The sequence below is a fragment of the Neopsephotus bourkii genome, unplaced genomic scaffold (assembly GCF_033783945.1).
Source record: "Neopsephotus bourkii isolate Nb327-2 ecotype Australia unplaced genomic scaffold, CSIRO-AGI_Nbou_v1 NB_1520, whole genome shotgun sequence".
Classification (NCBI taxonomy): Eukaryota; Metazoa; Chordata; class Aves; order Psittaciformes; family Psittacidae; genus Neopsephotus; species Neopsephotus bourkii.
The window spans coordinates 1-17813 of NW_026901996.1; the positions used below are offsets into that span (position 1 = coordinate 1).

General features: G+C 56.5%; 2 protein-coding genes and 1 long non-coding RNA gene across 3 annotated transcripts; 2 read left to right on the forward strand and 1 right to left on the reverse strand.

The window, feature by feature from the left end:
- Positions 1-143: 143 nt before the first annotated feature.
- Positions 144-2952, forward strand: LOC133221201 (kallikrein-14-like; the record flags this gene model as incomplete). The annotated part of the gene is made up of 3 exons (XM_061369902.1): positions 144-397; positions 2472-2608; positions 2778-2952. Coding segments are annotated over 3 exons (544 nt in total), but the record flags the coding sequence as incomplete, so codon positions are not given.
- Positions 2953-4165: 1213 nt separating this feature from the next.
- LOC133221193 (synaptophysin-like protein 1) lies at positions 4166-9588 on the reverse strand. The gene is made up of 5 exons (XM_061369898.1): positions 9518-9588; positions 7176-7294; positions 6145-6355; positions 4968-5144; positions 4166-4273 (listed from the first exon to the last, which is right to left on the reverse strand). Exons 1-5 carry the CDS (start codon positions 9584-9586, stop codon positions 4166-4168), a joined length of 684 nt encoding a protein of 227 aa, XP_061225882.1. The 5' UTR covers positions 9587-9588.
- A 6964-nt stretch (positions 9589-16552) lies between these two features.
- LOC133221196 (uncharacterized) lies at positions 16553-17162 on the forward strand. The gene is made up of 4 exons (XR_009727925.1): positions 16553-16641; positions 16729-16845; positions 16956-16999; positions 17089-17162. It is a non-coding gene; the product is annotated as an uncharacterized LOC133221196 (long non-coding RNA).
- Positions 17163-17813: the final 651 nt, after the last annotated feature.

A 17813-nucleotide genomic window follows, 5' to 3' on the forward strand; every position in this document is an offset into this window, starting at 1 on the left:
GGGGTGTATGGGGGCTATGGGGTCTATGGCATCTATGGGGTGTATGAGTTATATGGGGTCTATGGGGTGTATGGGGCCTATGCGGTCTATGGGGCCTATGGGCTCTATGGGGCACCCACACCCATTCTCCCCCCATATCCCAGGGGTCTCCGCCTCGTCGTGGGCGAGTCCAACCTGCAGGAGGCCGAGGGCACGGAGCAGCCCCGCCTGGTGGCCAAGGCCATCCCGCACCCGACCTTTGACCCCCGCACCCTGGACAATGACCTCCTGCTCCTCAAGCTGCAGCGCCCCGTGGGGCTGAGCCGCGCCGTGCGCCCCCTGCCGCTGCCCCGCGCCTGCGCCCCCCCCGGCACCACCTGCCTGGTGTCGGGCTGGGGGACGGTCACCTCGCCGCAGGGTGAGATGGGGGCAGTGGGGAGACATGGGGGGCCTATATTAGACCTACAGTAAACCTATAGTAAACCCATAGTAAACCCATAGTAAACCCATAGTAAGCCTGTAGTAAGCCCGTAGTAAACCTATAGTAAACCCGTAGTAAACCCATAGTAAACCTATAGTAAATCCATAGTAAGCCTGTAGTAAACCCGTAGTAAACCTGTAGTAAGCCTGTAGTAAGCCCGTAGTAAGCCTGTAGTAGGGTTAGAGTAAGGGCCCCCGGGACCACCTGCCTGGTGTCGGGCTGGGGCACCGTCACCTCGCCGCAGGGTGAGATGGGAGGCAGGCAGTGGGGACACATGGGGGCCTATATTAGACCTATAGTAAACACATAGTAAGCCTATAGTAATCCCATAGTAACCCCGTAGTAAGCATATAGTAACCCCATAGTAAGGCTATAGTAACTCCGTAGTAAGCACATAGTTACCCTATAGTAACCCCATAGTAAGCCTATAGTAACTCCATAGTAAGCCCATAGTAACCCCATAGTAAGCTTATAGTAAATCCATAGTAAGCCTATAGTAAGCCTGTAGTAAGGGTAGAGTAAGGGCCCCTGGCACCACCTGCCTGGTGTCGGGGTGGGGAATGGTCACCACGCCGCAGGGTGAGATGGGGGTCAATGGGGAGACATGGGGGGCCTAGAGTAAACCCATAGTAAACCTATAATAAACCCATAGTAAACCCATAGTAAACCTATGGTAAACCCATAGTAAACCTATAGTAAAGCCATAGTAAACCTATAGTAGACCTATAGTAGGGTTACAGTAAGGGCCCCAGGCACCAGCTGCCTGGTGTCGGGGTGGGGGACGGTCACCACGCTGCAGGGTGAGACTGGGGAGTCAGTGGGGAGCCATTGGGGGACCTGGAGTAGGGCCATAGTAAGGCCCCCCCATTGCCTCTGAGCAACCCATGAGCAACCCATGAGTAACCCACGAGCAACCCACGAGCAACCCATGAGCAACCCATGAGTAACCCATGACCAACCCATGAGCAACCCATGAGTAACCCATGAGCAACCCATGAGTAACCCATAAGCAACCCATAACTAACCCATGAGTAACCCACAAGTAACCAACAAGCAACCCATGCATAACCCCCGAATACCCCCATAGTAACTCCCGAGTACCCCCATAGTAACCCCCGAGTACCCCCATAGTAACCCCATAGTAACCCCTGAGCACCCCCATAGTAACCCACGAGCACCCCCATAGTAACTCCATAGTAACCCCCGAGTACCCCCATAGTAACCCCATAGTAACCCCTGAGTACCCCCATAGTAACCCATGAGCACCCCCATAGTAACCCCATAGTAACCCATGAGTACCCCCATAGTAACCCCATAGTAACCCATGAGTACCCCCATAGTAACCCCATAGTAACCCCATTGTAACCCCATAGTAACCCCATTGACACCCCATAGTAACGCCATTGTAACCCCATAGTAACCCCATTGACACCCCATAGTAACGCCATTGTAACCCCATAGTAACCCCATAGCAATGCCATTGTAACCCCATAGTAACCCCATTGACACCCCATAGTAACCCCATAGTAACCCCATAGTAACCCCATAGTAACCCCATAGTAACCCCATAGTACCCCATAGTAACCCCATAGTAACCCCATAGTAACCCCTGAGTAACCCCATAGTAACCCCATAGTAACCCATGAGCACCCCCATAGTAACCCCATAGTAACCCATGAGCACCCCCATAGTAACCCCATAGTAACCCCATAGTAACCCCATAGTAACCCCATAGTAACCCCATACTAACCCCCTATATCCCATAGTAACCCCATAGTAACCCCATAGTAACCCCATAGTAACCCCATAGTAACCCCATAGTAACCCCATAGTAACCCCATAGTAACCCCATAGTAACCCCATAGTAACCCCATAGTAACCCCGAGTACCCCCATAGTAACCCCATAGTACCCCCATAGTAACCCCATAGTAACCCCCGAGTACCCCCATAGTAACCCCACAGCACCCCCACAGCACCCCAAGACCCCCTTCAACCCCCCCATCCCCGCAGTGACCCTGCCCCGCCACCTCATCTGCGCCTACGTGCACATCCTCCCCGACGCCGCCTGCCGCCGGGCCTACCCGCAGCGCGTCACTCCCAACATGCTTTGCGCCGGGGTGCGCAACCAGCGCATCGACTCATGCCAGGTAATGGGGGGGGGGGGGACCCCAAAACCCCGCCCCCCCAAACCCATCCCCTCCTTCCCCACCAATGGGGTGCCCTGAAGCATCGCGCACCCCCTAAATGTGGGGTGCCCCCCCTAAATGGGGTGCCCCCCATTAACTATGGGATGTGCCCCGTTCCCCCCCTCTTTAGGGTGATTCTGGGGGGCCCCTGTCCTGCAATGGGACCCTCCAGGGCATCGTGTCCTGGGGGCTGCAGACCTGCGCCCTACCGGGGCGCCCCGGGGTCTACACCCGGGTGTGCAACTACGTGCGGTGGATCGAGGACACCATGAACCGCAACTAGGACACGGCGAGGACATGCTAAGGACATGTTATGGACATGCTAAGGGCACGCCGAGGACATGCTAAGGACATGCTAAGGACACGCCAAGGACATGTTAAGGACATGCTAAGGAAACGCTAAGGACGTGCTAAGGACATGCTAAGGACACGCTAAGGACACACTCAGGACACACTAAAGACACGCTAAAGAGACACTAAGGACATGCTAAGGACATGGTAAGGACACGCTAAGGACACGCTAAGAACGCGCCAAGGATGCGCCAAGGACATGCTAAGGACACAGCAAAGACACGCCAAGGACATGCTAAGGACACACTAAGGACATGCTAAGGACATGCTAAGGATGCGCTATGGACGCGCCAAGGACACGCTAAGGATACGCCAAGGACATGCTAAGGAGACGCTAACGACATGTTAAGGACATGCTAAGGACACACTAAGTACATGCTAAGGACGCGCTATGGACATGCTAAGGACACACTAAGGACGCGCCAAGGACACGCTAAGGACACACCAAGGACGCACTAAGGACATGGGACATGGATAAGGACCATTATGGACCACCATGGACCACAAGGACACAGACCTGGACCACCATAGACCAACACCATAGACCACTATGGACCACCATAGACCACTATGGACCACCACAGACCACTATGGACCACCACAGACCACCATGGACCACCATAGACCACTATGGACCATCATAGACCACTATGGACCACCATAGACCACTATGGACCACAAAGGGGGGGGGAAAGGACCAATAAAGCCGAAGCAAAGCCCACATTGACCCCATCTCCGTGCCCCATTGAACCCCTTCAGGTGCCCCCCAAACCCCCTTGAGATGCATCTGGATGGGGTCACCCCATAGAAGCCTTTATTGGAAGCTGGGGGGCAATGGGGGGCCCACCTCAAAGCAAAGGGGAGTGTGATGATGGAGGAGCACCACGCCTCCATCTGATTGGCCAACCCCATCCACGTGACCCCACCGCTGTAACCAATGAGACGAGGCCGTAGCTCAACCCCGCACCCATCAGGGCTGCGATTGGTGGAGCGAAGCCACCTGAGATGTGGTGGGACCCAAAGCCCACGTCCTCACCTCCAGTGCTTCCAGTTCACCCCATTGGGAGCAGCTCCCTTCCCATTCACCCCTCTTTAACCCCCCCCAAAACCAGCTCCAAAATGGGGTGCCCCCCATAACCATTGCCCGCTATACTGGTTTTGATGGGGTTACATGCTGGTGGTACTGGTGGTTACTGGTGGAGGGTGGAAATGGGTCTCCTTGAAGACGAACCAAGAGCCCCCCAGCCAAAGGATGAGGTTGAGGAACCCAAAGACCTGCATAGGGGAGGAAGAGGATGGAGATGAAGCTCTTAAGGAGGCCCCCACCCCATTGGGGTACCCCCATTGTCCCCCCATTGTCCCATTGTGACCCCCATTGTATCCCCAGTGTGCCCCCATTGTGCCCCCATTGTTCTCCCCATTGTGCCCCCCATTGTGCCCCCATTGTGCCCCCATTATCCCCCCCATTGTGCCCCCACTGTCCCCGCATTGTGTACCCCTTGTACCCCCCATTGTACCCCCATTGTGCCCCCCATTGTTCCCCCATTGTACCCCCATTGTGTCCCCATTGTATCCCCCATTGTGCCCCCATTGTGCCCCCCATTGTGCCCCCATTGAGCCTCCCATTGTCCCCCCATTGTGCCCCCATTGTACCCCCATTGTGCCCCCATTGTGCCCCCCATTGTGCCCCCATTGTGCCCCCCATTGTGCCAATGAGCCCCCATTGTGCCCCCATTGTGCTCCCATTGTGCCCCCATTGTGCTCCCATGTGCCCCCATTGTACCCCCATTGTGCCCCCATTGTGGCCCCCATTGTGCCCCCATTGTGCCCCCCATTGTGCCCCCCATTGTGCTCCCATTGAGCCCCCATTGTGCTCCCATTGAGCCCCCATTGTGCCCCCCATTGTGCCCCCATTGCACCCCCATTGTCCCCCCATTGCCCCCCCATTGCCCCCCATTACAGCACCCACCACAGACACATTGAGGGCCCCCATAGGGGTGGGGGTGTCCCGGGTGCAGGTGACAACGGGGGGGTGGCAATGGGGCAATGGGGCCATCACCGAGGCCTTGAGGTCCGCCAATGCCTTGGCCCAAGCCGAGGAGGCCACCAGCCATAGGAAGGAGAAGGCCGCCGTGGCCAGGAAGTCCTATAGGGGATAATGGGGGAGATGAGGGCATCCTATGGGGTACAATGGGGGTTATGGGGTGCATAGGGCCCCAAATGGGGTCAGCGAGGCTTACCCTGGGTCCTGGTTATGGCAGCACAAGGGGAGAGCAATGGGAGGTTATGGGGTGGCCCCAGTAGGTACCAGTGCCCATGGGGTACCCCTGTCAATGGGAGGTGGGAAGGGGTGGGGGGGGTGGAGTAAAGGGGGTGGCCAATGGGAAGGGGGGAGAGGGGGTGGGTGGTGATTGGGTGGATGGATGGATGGTGATGGATGATGATTGGATGATGATTGGGTGCATGGATGATGGTGATTGGATGGATGGATGATGGATGATGATTGGATGGATGCATGATGATGGATGATGATTGGATGGATGAATGATGATTGGGTGGATGGATGATGATGGATGATGATTGGATGGATAGATAGTAGTTGGATGATGATTGGATGATGATGAATGAAGGTTGGATGATGATTGGATGGATGGGTGAATGATGGATGATGTATGGATGATGTATGGATGATGATTGGATGGATGACGGATGTATGGATGATGGATGATGATTGGATGAATAGATGATGATGGATGATGATTGGATGGATGGATGATGATGGATGATGATTGGGTGAATGGATGGATGATGGATGATGATTGGATGGATAATGGATGATGATGGATTGTGATTGGGTGAATGGATGATAACGATTAGATGGATGGATGACAGATGGATGATGATTGGATAGATAGATGATGATGGATGATGGTTGGACGGATAGATGATGACTGGATCATGATTGGACAAATGAAGATTGGATGACGATTGGACACCACCAGCCCAACCCCAAACACCCATTGCTCCCCAACACATCTCAAACCCCACCCCCCAACCCCCGCCCTCCCATTGGCCACACGCACAACCCTCACCCCCAATTGGCCGCCCCCAAACCACCCCCAACCAATCAACGCCCCCCAACTGACCACTAGGGGCAGCTTGCCCCCCGTGCCCCTATAGAGGTGCAGGTAGCCCAGGTAGAGCAGGAGCGAGCCCAGGCTGTAGAGGAAGGAGAAGACGGCGACGACCACGAAGAACTGGGCCGAGGAGGAGAAGTCCCCAATGAGGTGGACGTCAGAGGCCCAGGTGTGGTTACAGAGGGTGGGCAAGGAGGGCGTGAATGGGGCCAGGTTGAGCCTATGGGGAGATGGGGTCAATGGGGGTCAATGGGGATGGGGTCAATGGGGGGAGATGGGGTCAATGGGGGTCAATGGGGAGATGGGGTCAATGGGGAGATGGGGTCAATGGGGATGGGGTCAATGGGGAGATGGAGATGGGGTCAAGGTGTGGTTACAGAGGGTGGGCAAGGAGGGCGTGAATGGGGCCAGGTTGAGCCTATGGGGAGATGGGGTCAATGGGGTCAATGGGGGGAGATGGGGTCAATGGGGAGATGGGGTCAATGGGGATGGGGTCAAGGTGTGGTTACAGAGGGTGGGCAAGGAGGGCGTGAATGGGGCCAGGTTGAGCCTATGGGGAGATGGGGTCAATGGGGAGATGGGGTCAATGGGGAGATGGGGTCAATGGGGAGATGGGGTCAATGGGGGATGGGGTCAATGGGGGTGGGGATGGGGTCAATGGGGGTCAATGGGGATGGGGTCAAGGTGTGGTTACAGAGGGTGGGCAAGGAGGGCGTGAATGGGGCCAGGTTGAGCCTATGGGGAGATGGGGTCAATGGGGATGGGGTCAATGGGGGTGGGGTGGGGTCAATGGGGGGCTGGAGGTGGGGTCAATGGGGATGGGGTCAATGAGGGGTGGGGATGTGGTCAATGGGGGGATGGGGTCAAGGTGGGGATGGGGTCAATGGGGGGTAGGGATGGGGTCAATGAGGGGGTGAGGTCAATGGGGGGATGGGGTTGGGGTCAATGGGGGGATGGGGATGGGGTCAAGGAGGGGATGGAGACGAGGCTCCGCCCCCTCCCTGCCATCAGCCAATCAGAGCCGGGGGGCGTGGCCTCACCGGAAGGGGTAGGCGAAGGGGGCGCTCACGGAGGTGTTGGGGCTCCCGGCGCAGCTGAGGCGGAAGCGGACGGAGCCCTGGAACCCCCCGAGGGTGGCGAAGGCGAAGACGGAGAAAAACTGGGGGGAAAAGAGGGGAAAATGGGGAAAAATGGGGAAAAATGGGGAATTCTGACCCAAAACCTGCGTGGGATGGGGTCAGCCTGAAAAAACGGGGAAAAACGAGGTAAAAATGAGAAAAAATGAGCCAAAAATGGGGGAAAAAGAGGGAATTCTGACCCAAAACCTGTGTGGGATGGGGTTATCCCAAAAAAACGGGGGAAAACGAGCTAAAAATGGGGAAAAATGAGCCAAAAATGGGGAAAAACGAGCTGAAAATGTAAAAATGACCCAAAAATGGGGAAAAACGAGCCAAAAATGGGAAAAAAGGAACCAAAAATGGGAAAAATGAGCCAAAAATGGGGAAAAATGAGCCAAAAATGGGGAAAAACGAGCCAAAAATGGGGGTTTGGGGGTCAAAATGAGAAAAAGAGGTAAAGGTGGGAAAAGTGGGAATTCTGCCCCAAATCCTGCCTGGAATGGGGTTACCCTGAAAAAATGGGGGAAAATGAGCTAAAAATGGAGAAAAACAAGCTAAAAATGTGAAAAATGAACCAAAAATGGGAAAAACGAGCCTAAAATAGGAAAAAAGGAGCCAAAAATAGGGAAAAAGGAGCCAAAAATAGGGAAGAACAAGCCAAAAATGGTGATTTTGGGGTCAAAATAAGAGGAAAAAGGGTTAAAGGTGGGAAAAGTGGGAATTCCAGCCCCAAATCCTCCCTGAAATGGGGCTCCCCCTAAAAAATGGGAAAAAACAAGGAAAAAATGGGGAAAAACAAGCTAAAAATGGGGAAAAATGAGCCAAAAATGGGGAAAAAAAACCAAAAATGAGAGAAAATGAGCCAAAAATAGGGAAGAAGGAACCAAAAATACGAAAAATGAGCCAAAAACGGGGAAAACGAGCCAAAAATAAGGGAAACGAAGCCAAAAGGAGGAAAACCAAGCCAAAAATAGGGAAAACGGAACCAAAAATATGAAAAATGAGCCAAAAATGGGGAAAACGAGCAAAAAATGGGGGAAAACAAGCCAAAAATGAGAGAAAATGAGCCAAAAATGGTGTTTTGGTGGTCTAAATAAGGAGGGGAAAGGTTTAAAGGTGGGAAAAGTGGGAATTCTGCCCCAAATCCTGCTTGGAATGGGGTTCCCCCTACAAACTGGGGGAAATGAACTAAAAATGGGGTTTTGGGGTAAAAATGGGTCAGAAAACAACATTTTGGGGAATTTGGAGGTGGGATTTGGGATTTCTAAGGGGGATTGATGGGAAAAAAAGGAATTTTGGGGAAAAATGAAATGGGTAATAGATCAAAAATGTGAGATTTGGGGATTTCAAATAAGAACTGCTAAAAGAAATGGGCATTTTGGGAAAATGGGAACAGAAAATGAGATTAAAAACGGGTATTTAGGGAATTCCTCAGTGCAGCTTCAATTTTACAGCTAGAAATGATAGGAAAAGCGGGAATACTGAGAGCTAAAAACCCCCAAAAATGGTGAAAATCACCGCAAACGACCCAAAATGGGGAGTTTGGGGTAAGGTCGAGGCAGAACAAGGAGGAAAAGGCGCAAGGGGGGGCCTGGGATTTTGGCATTCCCAATGGGAACCAATGGGAATGGGAATTGGTCCTCACAGCCCCCCCTTCCCCTCTTAGGCCCTTGTAGTCCAACCCAATCCCATCCCATCCCCATCCCCATCCAATCCCATCCAATCCCATCCAATCCCATCCCCATCAGATCCCACCCCGTTCCTGTTCCTATTTCCGTTCCCATCCCCACCCCATTCCCATTCTGTTCCTGTTCCCATGCCCCTTACCATTTCCATCCCCACTCCCATCCCATTCCCACTCTCATCCCATCCCCATCCCCAACCCCATCCGCATCCCATCCCTGTTCCCATTCCCATTCCTGTTCCCATCCCTTTCCCATCCCCATTTATGTTCCCATTCCCATCCCATTCCGATCCCGTTCCCATCCATGTTCCGTTCCTGGTCCTATTCCCATGCCTGTTCCCATCCCCATCCCCATCCGATCCCATCCCGTTCCCATTTCCATCCCCATGCGGTTCCCATTCCCATTCGCATCCCATCCCCATCCTGTTCCCATCCCATTCCCATCCCCACCCCATCCCATCCCCGTTCCATTCCCATTTCCGTTCCCATTCCCGTCCTCTTCCCATCCCCATCCCATCCCCATTCCCGTCCCCTCTCGTTCCCGTTCCCATCCCCGTTCCCGTCCCCGTTCCCCGCTCACCCCCTGCAGGGCCCGGATCAGCCCCAGGGGTTCTCGGGCCGGGCCCAGGTCCCACCGCGGAGCCGCCATCTTCCCCCCGCGCCGCTTCCGGAAGTGACGTCAGCGCGGCGGGAAACGACGCCCCCTCACGCAGCCCCCCGCGATCACGCTCATTCCCATCGACCAATCCGTTCAAGCGCTCTTTATTGACGTCATACGCATGGCCCCGCCCACAACGCGCGCCTCATTCGCACGGCATCACGCACAGAGCAGCCAATCAGCAGCGCGGAGGAGCGTGGCTCCGCCCCTCCTTCGATACACGCCACGCCCATTCCCACGCTGGGTCCTAATGCGCCCCCCCCGCAACGTGGGACCCTCAAACCCCACCCCCCATAACTGCCCCCCAATGGCCCCACAACTGCCCCCCAAGTGCCTCCTGCTGCCCCATAACTGCCCCAATGACCTTATATCTGCCCCCTAAGTGCCTCCTGCTCCCCCTTAACTGCCCCAATGGCCCTGCAACTGCCCCAATGACCCCATAACTGCCCCAATGACTCCATAACTGCCCCCCAACTACCCCAATGACCCCATCTCTGTCCCCCAAGTGCCTCCTGCCGCCCTATAACTGCCCCAATGACCCCATAACTACACCATAACTGCCCCAATGACCCCATAACTGCCCCCAATGGCCCCACAACTGCTCCTAAGTGCTTCCTGCTGCCCTATAACTGCCCCCAATGACCCCCCAACTGCCCCACAGCTGCCCCCCAAGTGCCCCATCAGAAGTCCCAGATGTTGAGGGCCCCCCGGGCCCGCCCCAGCCCCACCACCCTCTTCCGCAAGCTCCGCCCCCCGGCCCCCACCACCTCCACCTCCACCCCTGCCTGGGGGTCCACGGCCCCACGGGCCCTGCGGCCGCGCTCCCCATTGACCCCAGCCCCATAACCCCCATCAGCCCCATAACCATCACCCTTATGGCCCTTAGCCCTACAACTACAGCCTCTCTGAGCCCCATAGCCCCCATTACTCCCATTATCCCCATTGCCCCCAATAGCCCCATAACCATCACTCCTATGGCCCTTAGCCCTACAACTACAGCCTCCCTCAGCCCCATAGCCCCCATCAGCCCCATTACCCCCATTGCCCCCATTATCCCCATCAGCCCCATAACCATCACCAGCCCCATAGCCCCCATTGCCCCCATTATCCCCATCAGCCCCATAGCCCCCCATCATCACCCCCCCACAGCGCCCCCACGACCTCCTCCATCGCCCTCTTCCCTAGGGCCACTCTGGGCCTCCCGCTCTGCAGCGCCCCCTGCAGGACGCACGCCTTGCACAGCCCTTGGCTGGCCGCGAACCCGCACCTGGCGCATGCGCGCAGGGCCTTCCTGGGTCCTCCAGCCGAGTCCTCCACCGCTAGGCGGCGCCCGGAGTGCCCGAGCGCGGCCACGCAGGCCGAGCGCGCCGCCTCCAAGGCCTTGAGCAAGGCCCGTGCGTGGGCGCGGAAGGCGTGCGCCGCGTGCACGCACTCGGTGCTGACGTAAGGCAGGCGCCGGAAGTGGGCGTAGAGCACGATCTCCTTCTCGCATGCGTGGCGCAAGGGCTTGCAGCGGGGAACCGGAGGCCACGGGGCGCGGGGGATCATGGGAGAGGGGCGACGGTGGAGAGGGGGGGGCTTGGATGGGGCTGGGGTGGCCGCTGCGGGGCCGGAAAGGGTCTTTGTGGGACCGGAAGTGGCTGCTATAAGGCCGGAAGGGGTTTTAACGGCGCCGGAAGTGGATTCTATGGGGCCGGAAGGGGGCTCTCTAGGGACGGAAGTGGATTCTATGGGGCCGGAAGAGGTCTCTGTGGGGCCGGAAGAGGTCTCTTTGCGGCCGGAAGTGGTCTTTATGGGGCCTGAAGGGGTTTCTATGGGGCCGGAACTGGTTTCTATGGGGCTTGAAGTGGCTGCTACAGGGCCTGAAGTGGTTTCTATGGGGCCTGGGGTGGCCATTGCGGTGCCTGAAGGGAAGTGTGGGGGGCCGGAAGGGGTCTCTGTGGGACCGGAAGTGGATTTTATGGGGCCGGAAAGGGATTCAGTGGGGCTGGAAGGGGTCTCTATGGGGACTGAAGGGGTCTCTATGGGGCCATCAGAGGTCTCTATGGGGCCCTCAGAGGTGCCTATGGGGTCCTTGGTGCTGTCCATGGGGCTCCTGGAGGTCTCTTTGGGGTCTTTGTGGGTCTCCATAGGGTGCTTGGTGGTGTCCATGGGGCTCTTGGTGCTCCTGGAGGTCTCTATGGGCCTCTCCGTGGTCTTGATGGGGCTCTCCATGGGCCTCTCCATGGGCCTCTTCATAGGGTTCTCCATGGGTCTCGCTATGGGTCCCTCCATGGTCTCTATGGGTTCCTCTATAGGTCCCTCTATGGGGCTGTCCATGGTCTCTATGGGGCTCTCCATGGTCTCTATGGGGCCGTCCATGGGGCCGGTGCCGCTCTCCCAGGCCGTTCTCCGCAGCCGCGCCACGTCCCCACGCAGGAAATTCATGAGCAGGGTCTCGGCGATGTCATCGGCGTTGTGCCCTGCGAGACCGGAACCATCCCAGTTAAACCCAGTTAGAACCGGTTCCATCCCAGTTAAACCCAGTTACAACCAGTTATAACCAGTTCCATCCCAGTTAGACCCACTTCCACTGCAGTTACAACCCCTTAGTACCAGTTACAACCACCTCCTCCCCCATCCCCTCCACTCCAGCCCAGTCCAGTCCATTCCCACCCCAGTCCATCCCATTCCCATCCCAGTCTATCCCATTCCCATCCAAGTCCATCACATTCACATCCCAGTCCATCCCAGTCTATCCCAATCCATCCCATTCCCATCCCAATCCATCCCATTTCCAGTCCATCCCATTCCCATCCCAGTCCATCCCAGTATATCCCAGTCCGTCCCATCCTCATCCCCATCCTCGTCCCATCCCCATCCCAATCCCATCCATTCCCATCCCAGTCCATCCCATTCCCTTCCCAGTCCATCCCATTCTTATCCCAGTCCACCCAGTCCATCCCATTCCCATCCCAGTCTATCCCATTCCCATCCCAGTCTATCCCAGTCCATCCCAATCCCATTCCAATCCATCCCAGTCCAACCCATTCCCATCCCAGTCTATCCCATTCCCATCCCAGTCTATCCCAGTCCATCCCAATCCCATTCCAATCCATCCCAGTCCAACCCATTCCCATCCCAGTCTAACCCATCCCCATCCCAGTCCATCCCATTCCCATCCCAATCTATCCCAGTCCATCCCATTCCCACTCCAGTCCATCCCAGTCCACCCCATTCCCATCCCCCCACTCACCCGTAGCGATCCAATCCGCCCCCACCATCCTGGCGGCTCTCTCCAGCGCCTGCCTCCGCAGCACCCCGCAGTAGGTGCACCGGGACCCCGCCCCCAGCCCCTCCCCCACCTCGTCCACCCCCCACCCGAAGAGCTCCCGGTGCGCCAGCACCAGCAGCGGGAGGCGCCCCTCCCCCCGGGCGCGCCGCACCCCCGCCAGCGCCGCCTCGCGGTACCCGGCGATGCCCTCGTCCACCGCCAGCAGCGCCAGGCGCAGGTGGAGGAGGGGCGCCCAGCGCCCCAGGAGGTGGCTCAGGACCGTGGAGTCCTTGCCCCCCGACACGGCCACGGCCACGCGGGAACCGGGGGGGGGGAAGGGAGGGGGGCGGGGCGGGGGTACTGGGGGTACTGGGGGTACTGGTGGGGGTAATGGGGGTAAAGATGGTGCTGATGGGGGTAAAGATGTTGATACTGGTGCTAAAGATGCTCCTGATGATGCTAAAGATGCTGTTGATGATGCTAAAGATGAAGATACTGGTGGTAAAGATGAAGATACTGGTGCTAAAGATGAGGATACTGGTGCTACAGATGCTGATACTGGTGCCAAAGATGCTCCTGATGATGCTGGTACTGATGGTGCTAAGGATGCTCCTGATGATGCTGATGATGGTAAAGATGTTGTTGATGATGCTAAAGATGAAGATACTGGTGGTAAAGATGAAGATACTGGTGGTAAAGATGAAAATACTGGTGCTAAACATGCTGATACTGGTGCTAAAGATGCTGATACTGGTGCTAAAGATGCTCCTGATGATGCTGATGATGCTAAAGATGATGATTTTGGTGCTAAAGATGAAGATAGTGGTGGTAAAGATGCTGGTACTGGTGCTAAAGATGAAGATACTGGTGCTAAACATGCTGATGTTGATGCTGATGATGCTGAAGATGAGGATACTGGTGCTAAAGATGCTGTTAATGGTGCTGATAATGATGCCAATGCGGCTGATCCTGATGATGCTCTTGACGCTGCTGTTGATGCTGTTGGTACTGGTGGTACTGGTGGTACTGGTGCTGTTGGTACTGGTGGTACTGGTGCTGTTGGTCGTACTGGTGGTACTGGTGCTGTTGGTACTGTTGGTGGTACTGGTGCTGTTGGTACTGGAGTTACTGGTGGTACTGGTGCTGTTGGTACTGTTGGTGGTACTGGTGCTGTTGGTACTGGTGTTACTGGTGGTACTGGTGCTGTTGGTACTGGTACTGGTACTGTTGGTACCGGTGGTACTGGTGCTGTTGGTACTGGTGCTACTGGTGCTGTTGGTACTGGTGATACTGGTGTTACTGGTGCTACTGGTGCTGTTGGTACTGGTGATACTGGTGTTACTGGTGGTACTGGTGCTGTTGGTACTGGTGTTACTGGTGGTAGCACGGGGCTGATGGAGCGCAGGAACTCCTCCTCGAAGCACCTCATGAAGCAGCTCCCGCACAGGGGGGTCCCACAGCGGGGACGGAGCAGGGCAGCGGGGAGGGGGCAGAGCCGGCACCGGGGGGGGGCCATGGCTGCAATGGGAGCAAAGGGGCAATGGGGGGGGTTAAAGGGGCTTCTGGCACCCCAAAAACACCCCCATTGATGGCAATGGTGCTTCCCACCCCAAACACCCCCCCATTGATGGCAATGGGGCCTCCCACCCCAAACCCCCCCCATTAATGGCAATGGGGCCCCCCACCCCAACACCCCCCTATTGATGGCAATGGGGCCTCCCACCCCAAACACCCCCCCATTGATGGCAATGGGGCCTCCCACCCCAAACACCCCCCCATTGATGGCAATGGGGCCTCCCACCCCAAACACCCCCCCATTGATGGCAATGGGGCCTCCCACCCCAAACACCCCCTCCATTGATGGCAATGGGGCCTCCCACCCCAAACACCCCCTCCATTGATGGCAATGGGGCCTCCCACCCCAAACACCCCCCCATTGATGGCAATGGGGCCTCCCACCCCAAAAACACCCCCATTGACGGCAATGGGGCCTCCCACCCCAAACCCCACCCCATTGATGGCAATGGGGCCTCCCACCCCAATCCCCCCCCTATGGATGGCAATGGGGCCTCCCACCCCAAACACCCCCCATTGATGGCAATGGGGCCTCATACCCCAAACACCCCCCCCCACAATGACCCCAATGGTCCCTTCCCCCTTCTCCAATGACCCCAATGGTCCCTTCCCCCCCCCAAATGATCCCAATGGTCCCTTCCAGCCCCCCATGGTCCCTTCCCCCTCCCAATGCTCCCATCCCCCCCCCAAAATGCTCCCTCCCCTCCCCCAACCCCCTCAATCCCCATAAATGCCCTCTTCCAACCCCTCCCCCCCCATTTCCCACCCCATTTCCCCCCCATTTCCCCCCCGTTACCGGTAATGGTCCCGTCCGCCGCACCCGCCACGCGCGCCGCTGGGGCCTTTCCCGGCGTGCACCGCGCGGGGCGGAAGGGGCGTGGCCACGCCCGCCGGGGAGCCCGGGAGCCAATCAGAGCGCGAGGGGCGGAGCCAGCGTGATGGTTGGGGGGGATTTAAAGAGATAGGAGCATTAATAGGGAATTAACGGCGACCATTGATTAATGAGGGCTCTCTAATTAATTAATAGCTATTAACTGGTAATGAATAGCCCCATAGGGTAATTAATGGCCCCTAAGAGTAATTAATAGCCATTAATTGGTAATGAATAGCCCCCATGGGGTAATTAATCGCCCCTAAGAGTAATTAATAGCCATTAACTGGTAATGAATACCCCCCTTGGGGTAATTAATGGCCCCTAAGAGTAATTAATAGCCATAAACAGGTAATGAATAGCCCCCATGGGGTAATTAATGGTAGCTAAGGGTAATTAATAGCCATCATGTAGTAACTAATAGCCCCCATGGGGTTATTAATGGCCCCAAGGGTGTTTAATAGCCATCAACTGGTAATTAATAGCCCTAAGTGGCCGCTAACAGCCCCACAATGCAACCCAATGCAAGGGGCGGAGCTTCCCCTCAGGGGGCGGGGCCTTCCCCAAAAAGGGAACTGAGAGGGGAAAAGGGGAAGGGGGGGCGGAGCTTATCCCACGTGATCGCCTTGGCCCCTCCCACTTCCCCATTGTCTCCTAGGGCTGTGTCTGGGTCCGGCGCCATGAGCCCCCCCCCGGCTCTGCTGCTCCTGCTGCTGGGTGAGGCCACGCCCCCTTCCCTAGGCTCCTCCCACCCCATTGGCTCCTCCCTCCCATTGGCCCCGCCCACCCTGGGCAAAAGGAGGCAATGGGGTGGGAGGGGCCAATGGGAGGGAGGGGCTAATGGGGTGGGAGGGGCCAATGGGGTGGGAGGGGGCAATGGGAGGGAGGAGCCAATGGGGTGGGAGGAGCCAATAGGGAGGGAGAGGCCAACGGGGTGTGAGGAGCCAATGGGGAGGGAGGGGGCAATGGGGTGGGAGGGGCCAATGGGGTGGGAGGGGCCAATATGGAGGGAGGGGGCAATGGGTGGGAGGGGCCAATGGGGAGGGAGGGGTCAATGGGGTGGGAGGGGCCAATGGGAGGGAGGAGCCAATGGGGTGGGAGGGGCCAATGGGAGGGAGGAGCCAATTGGGTGGGAGGGGCCAATGGGAGGGAGGAGCCAATGGGGTGGGAGGGGCTAAGGGGTGGGATAGGCCAATGGGGTGGGAGGGGCTAAAGAGGTAGGAGAAGCCAATGGGATGGATGGGCCAATGAGGGGGAGGAGCCAATGGGGAAAGAGGGGCAGAGCTTTCACTGCTGTCATGTGACCACTCCCATTTCCCCCCCCAGGACTGGCCGCTGCAGAGGGAGGTGAAGCCTTGCCCCGCCCCTTTGGTCACGTGCGATCACGTGGGGAGGCGCGGGGCTTCAACACCTTTTTCCCTTGTATCCAATCAGATTGCAGCTCCTGCTTGCCGGGCCCTGGACCAATCGCAGCGCTGGTGGCCGCTGACATCATCATGACCCTGCTCATCGCGGGAGGAGCCTACTGCCTGGGGGGGCGGGGCCGGAGAGGTGGGGGCGTGGCTTGGGAGGGAGTGGGTGGGGGTCAATGGGAAGGGGCGGGGCATGGGTAAGGGGGAGGTGTGACCCGCCTTGACCCCACCCCTTTTCCCCCCTCCCAGATGAGGTCAAGCCCCGCCCCGCCGAGGTGGAGCCGACCTATCAGGTGAGAGACCACGATAAAGGGGGAGGGGAGGAAGTGGGCGGGGCTTTGCCCATATATGGCACAGCTGACTCCGCCCCTGCCCCCTCCAGGAGCTGCAGGGCCAACGCGGTGACGTCTACAGCGAGCTCCAGCGATAGCCCCGCCCCCTGCCCATCCCCCAACAATGCCGTCCCCTCCCTTCCCCCCCAATAAACTTGGGGTTTTTGCCCTAAATTTGTGTGTTTTGCCCTCAATTTGCTCTTTTCCGCCCTCAATTTGCCTTTTTTGCCCTCATTTCGTGTTTTTCGCCCTCAATTTGATCTTTTTCATCATCAATTCACATTTTTCGCCCTCATTTTGCTGGTTTTCGCCCTCAATTTGCTCTTTTTCACCTTCAATTTGCGTTTTTCACCCTCAATTCGCGTTTTTGCCCTCAATTTGCTCTTTTTTGCCCTCAATTTGCTCTTTTTCGCCGTCAATTTGCTCTTTTTTGCTCTCAGTTTGGGTTTTTCACCCTCAATTCACGTTTTTCGCCCTCAATTTGCTCTTTTCCACCCTCAATTTGCTCTTTTTTGCTCTCAATTCATGTTTTTCACCCTCAATTTGCTCTTTTCGCTCTCAATTTGCTCTTTTTTGCTCTCAATTTGGGTTTTTCACCCTCAATTCGCGTTTTTCACCATCAATTTACTCTTTTCCGTGCTAAATTTGTTTTTCACCCTCAATTTGCTCTTTTTCGCCCTCAATTTCCTCTTTTTTGTGCTCAATTTGCTTTTTCGCTCTCAATTTACTCTTTTCCGCCCTAAATTTGCTTTATCTCTCTCAATTCGCGTTTTTT

Excerpts from the sequence above, each read along its gene's own strand:
- LOC133221193 (XM_061369898.1), bottom strand. The coding sequence starts at position 9,586 with ATGGCGGCTCCGCGGTGGGACCTGGGCCCGGCCCGAGAACCCCTGGGG. Across the intron at positions 5,145-6,144 it reads GGGGCAAGCTGCCCCTAGTG|GACTTCCTGGCCACGGCGGC; the intron begins GTCAGTTGGGGG and ends TATCCCCTATAG. Across the intron at positions 4,274-4,967 it reads GGGCCCTCAATGTGTCTGTG|GTCTTTGGGTTCCTCAACCT; the intron begins GTGGGTGCTGTA and ends TCCCCTATGCAG.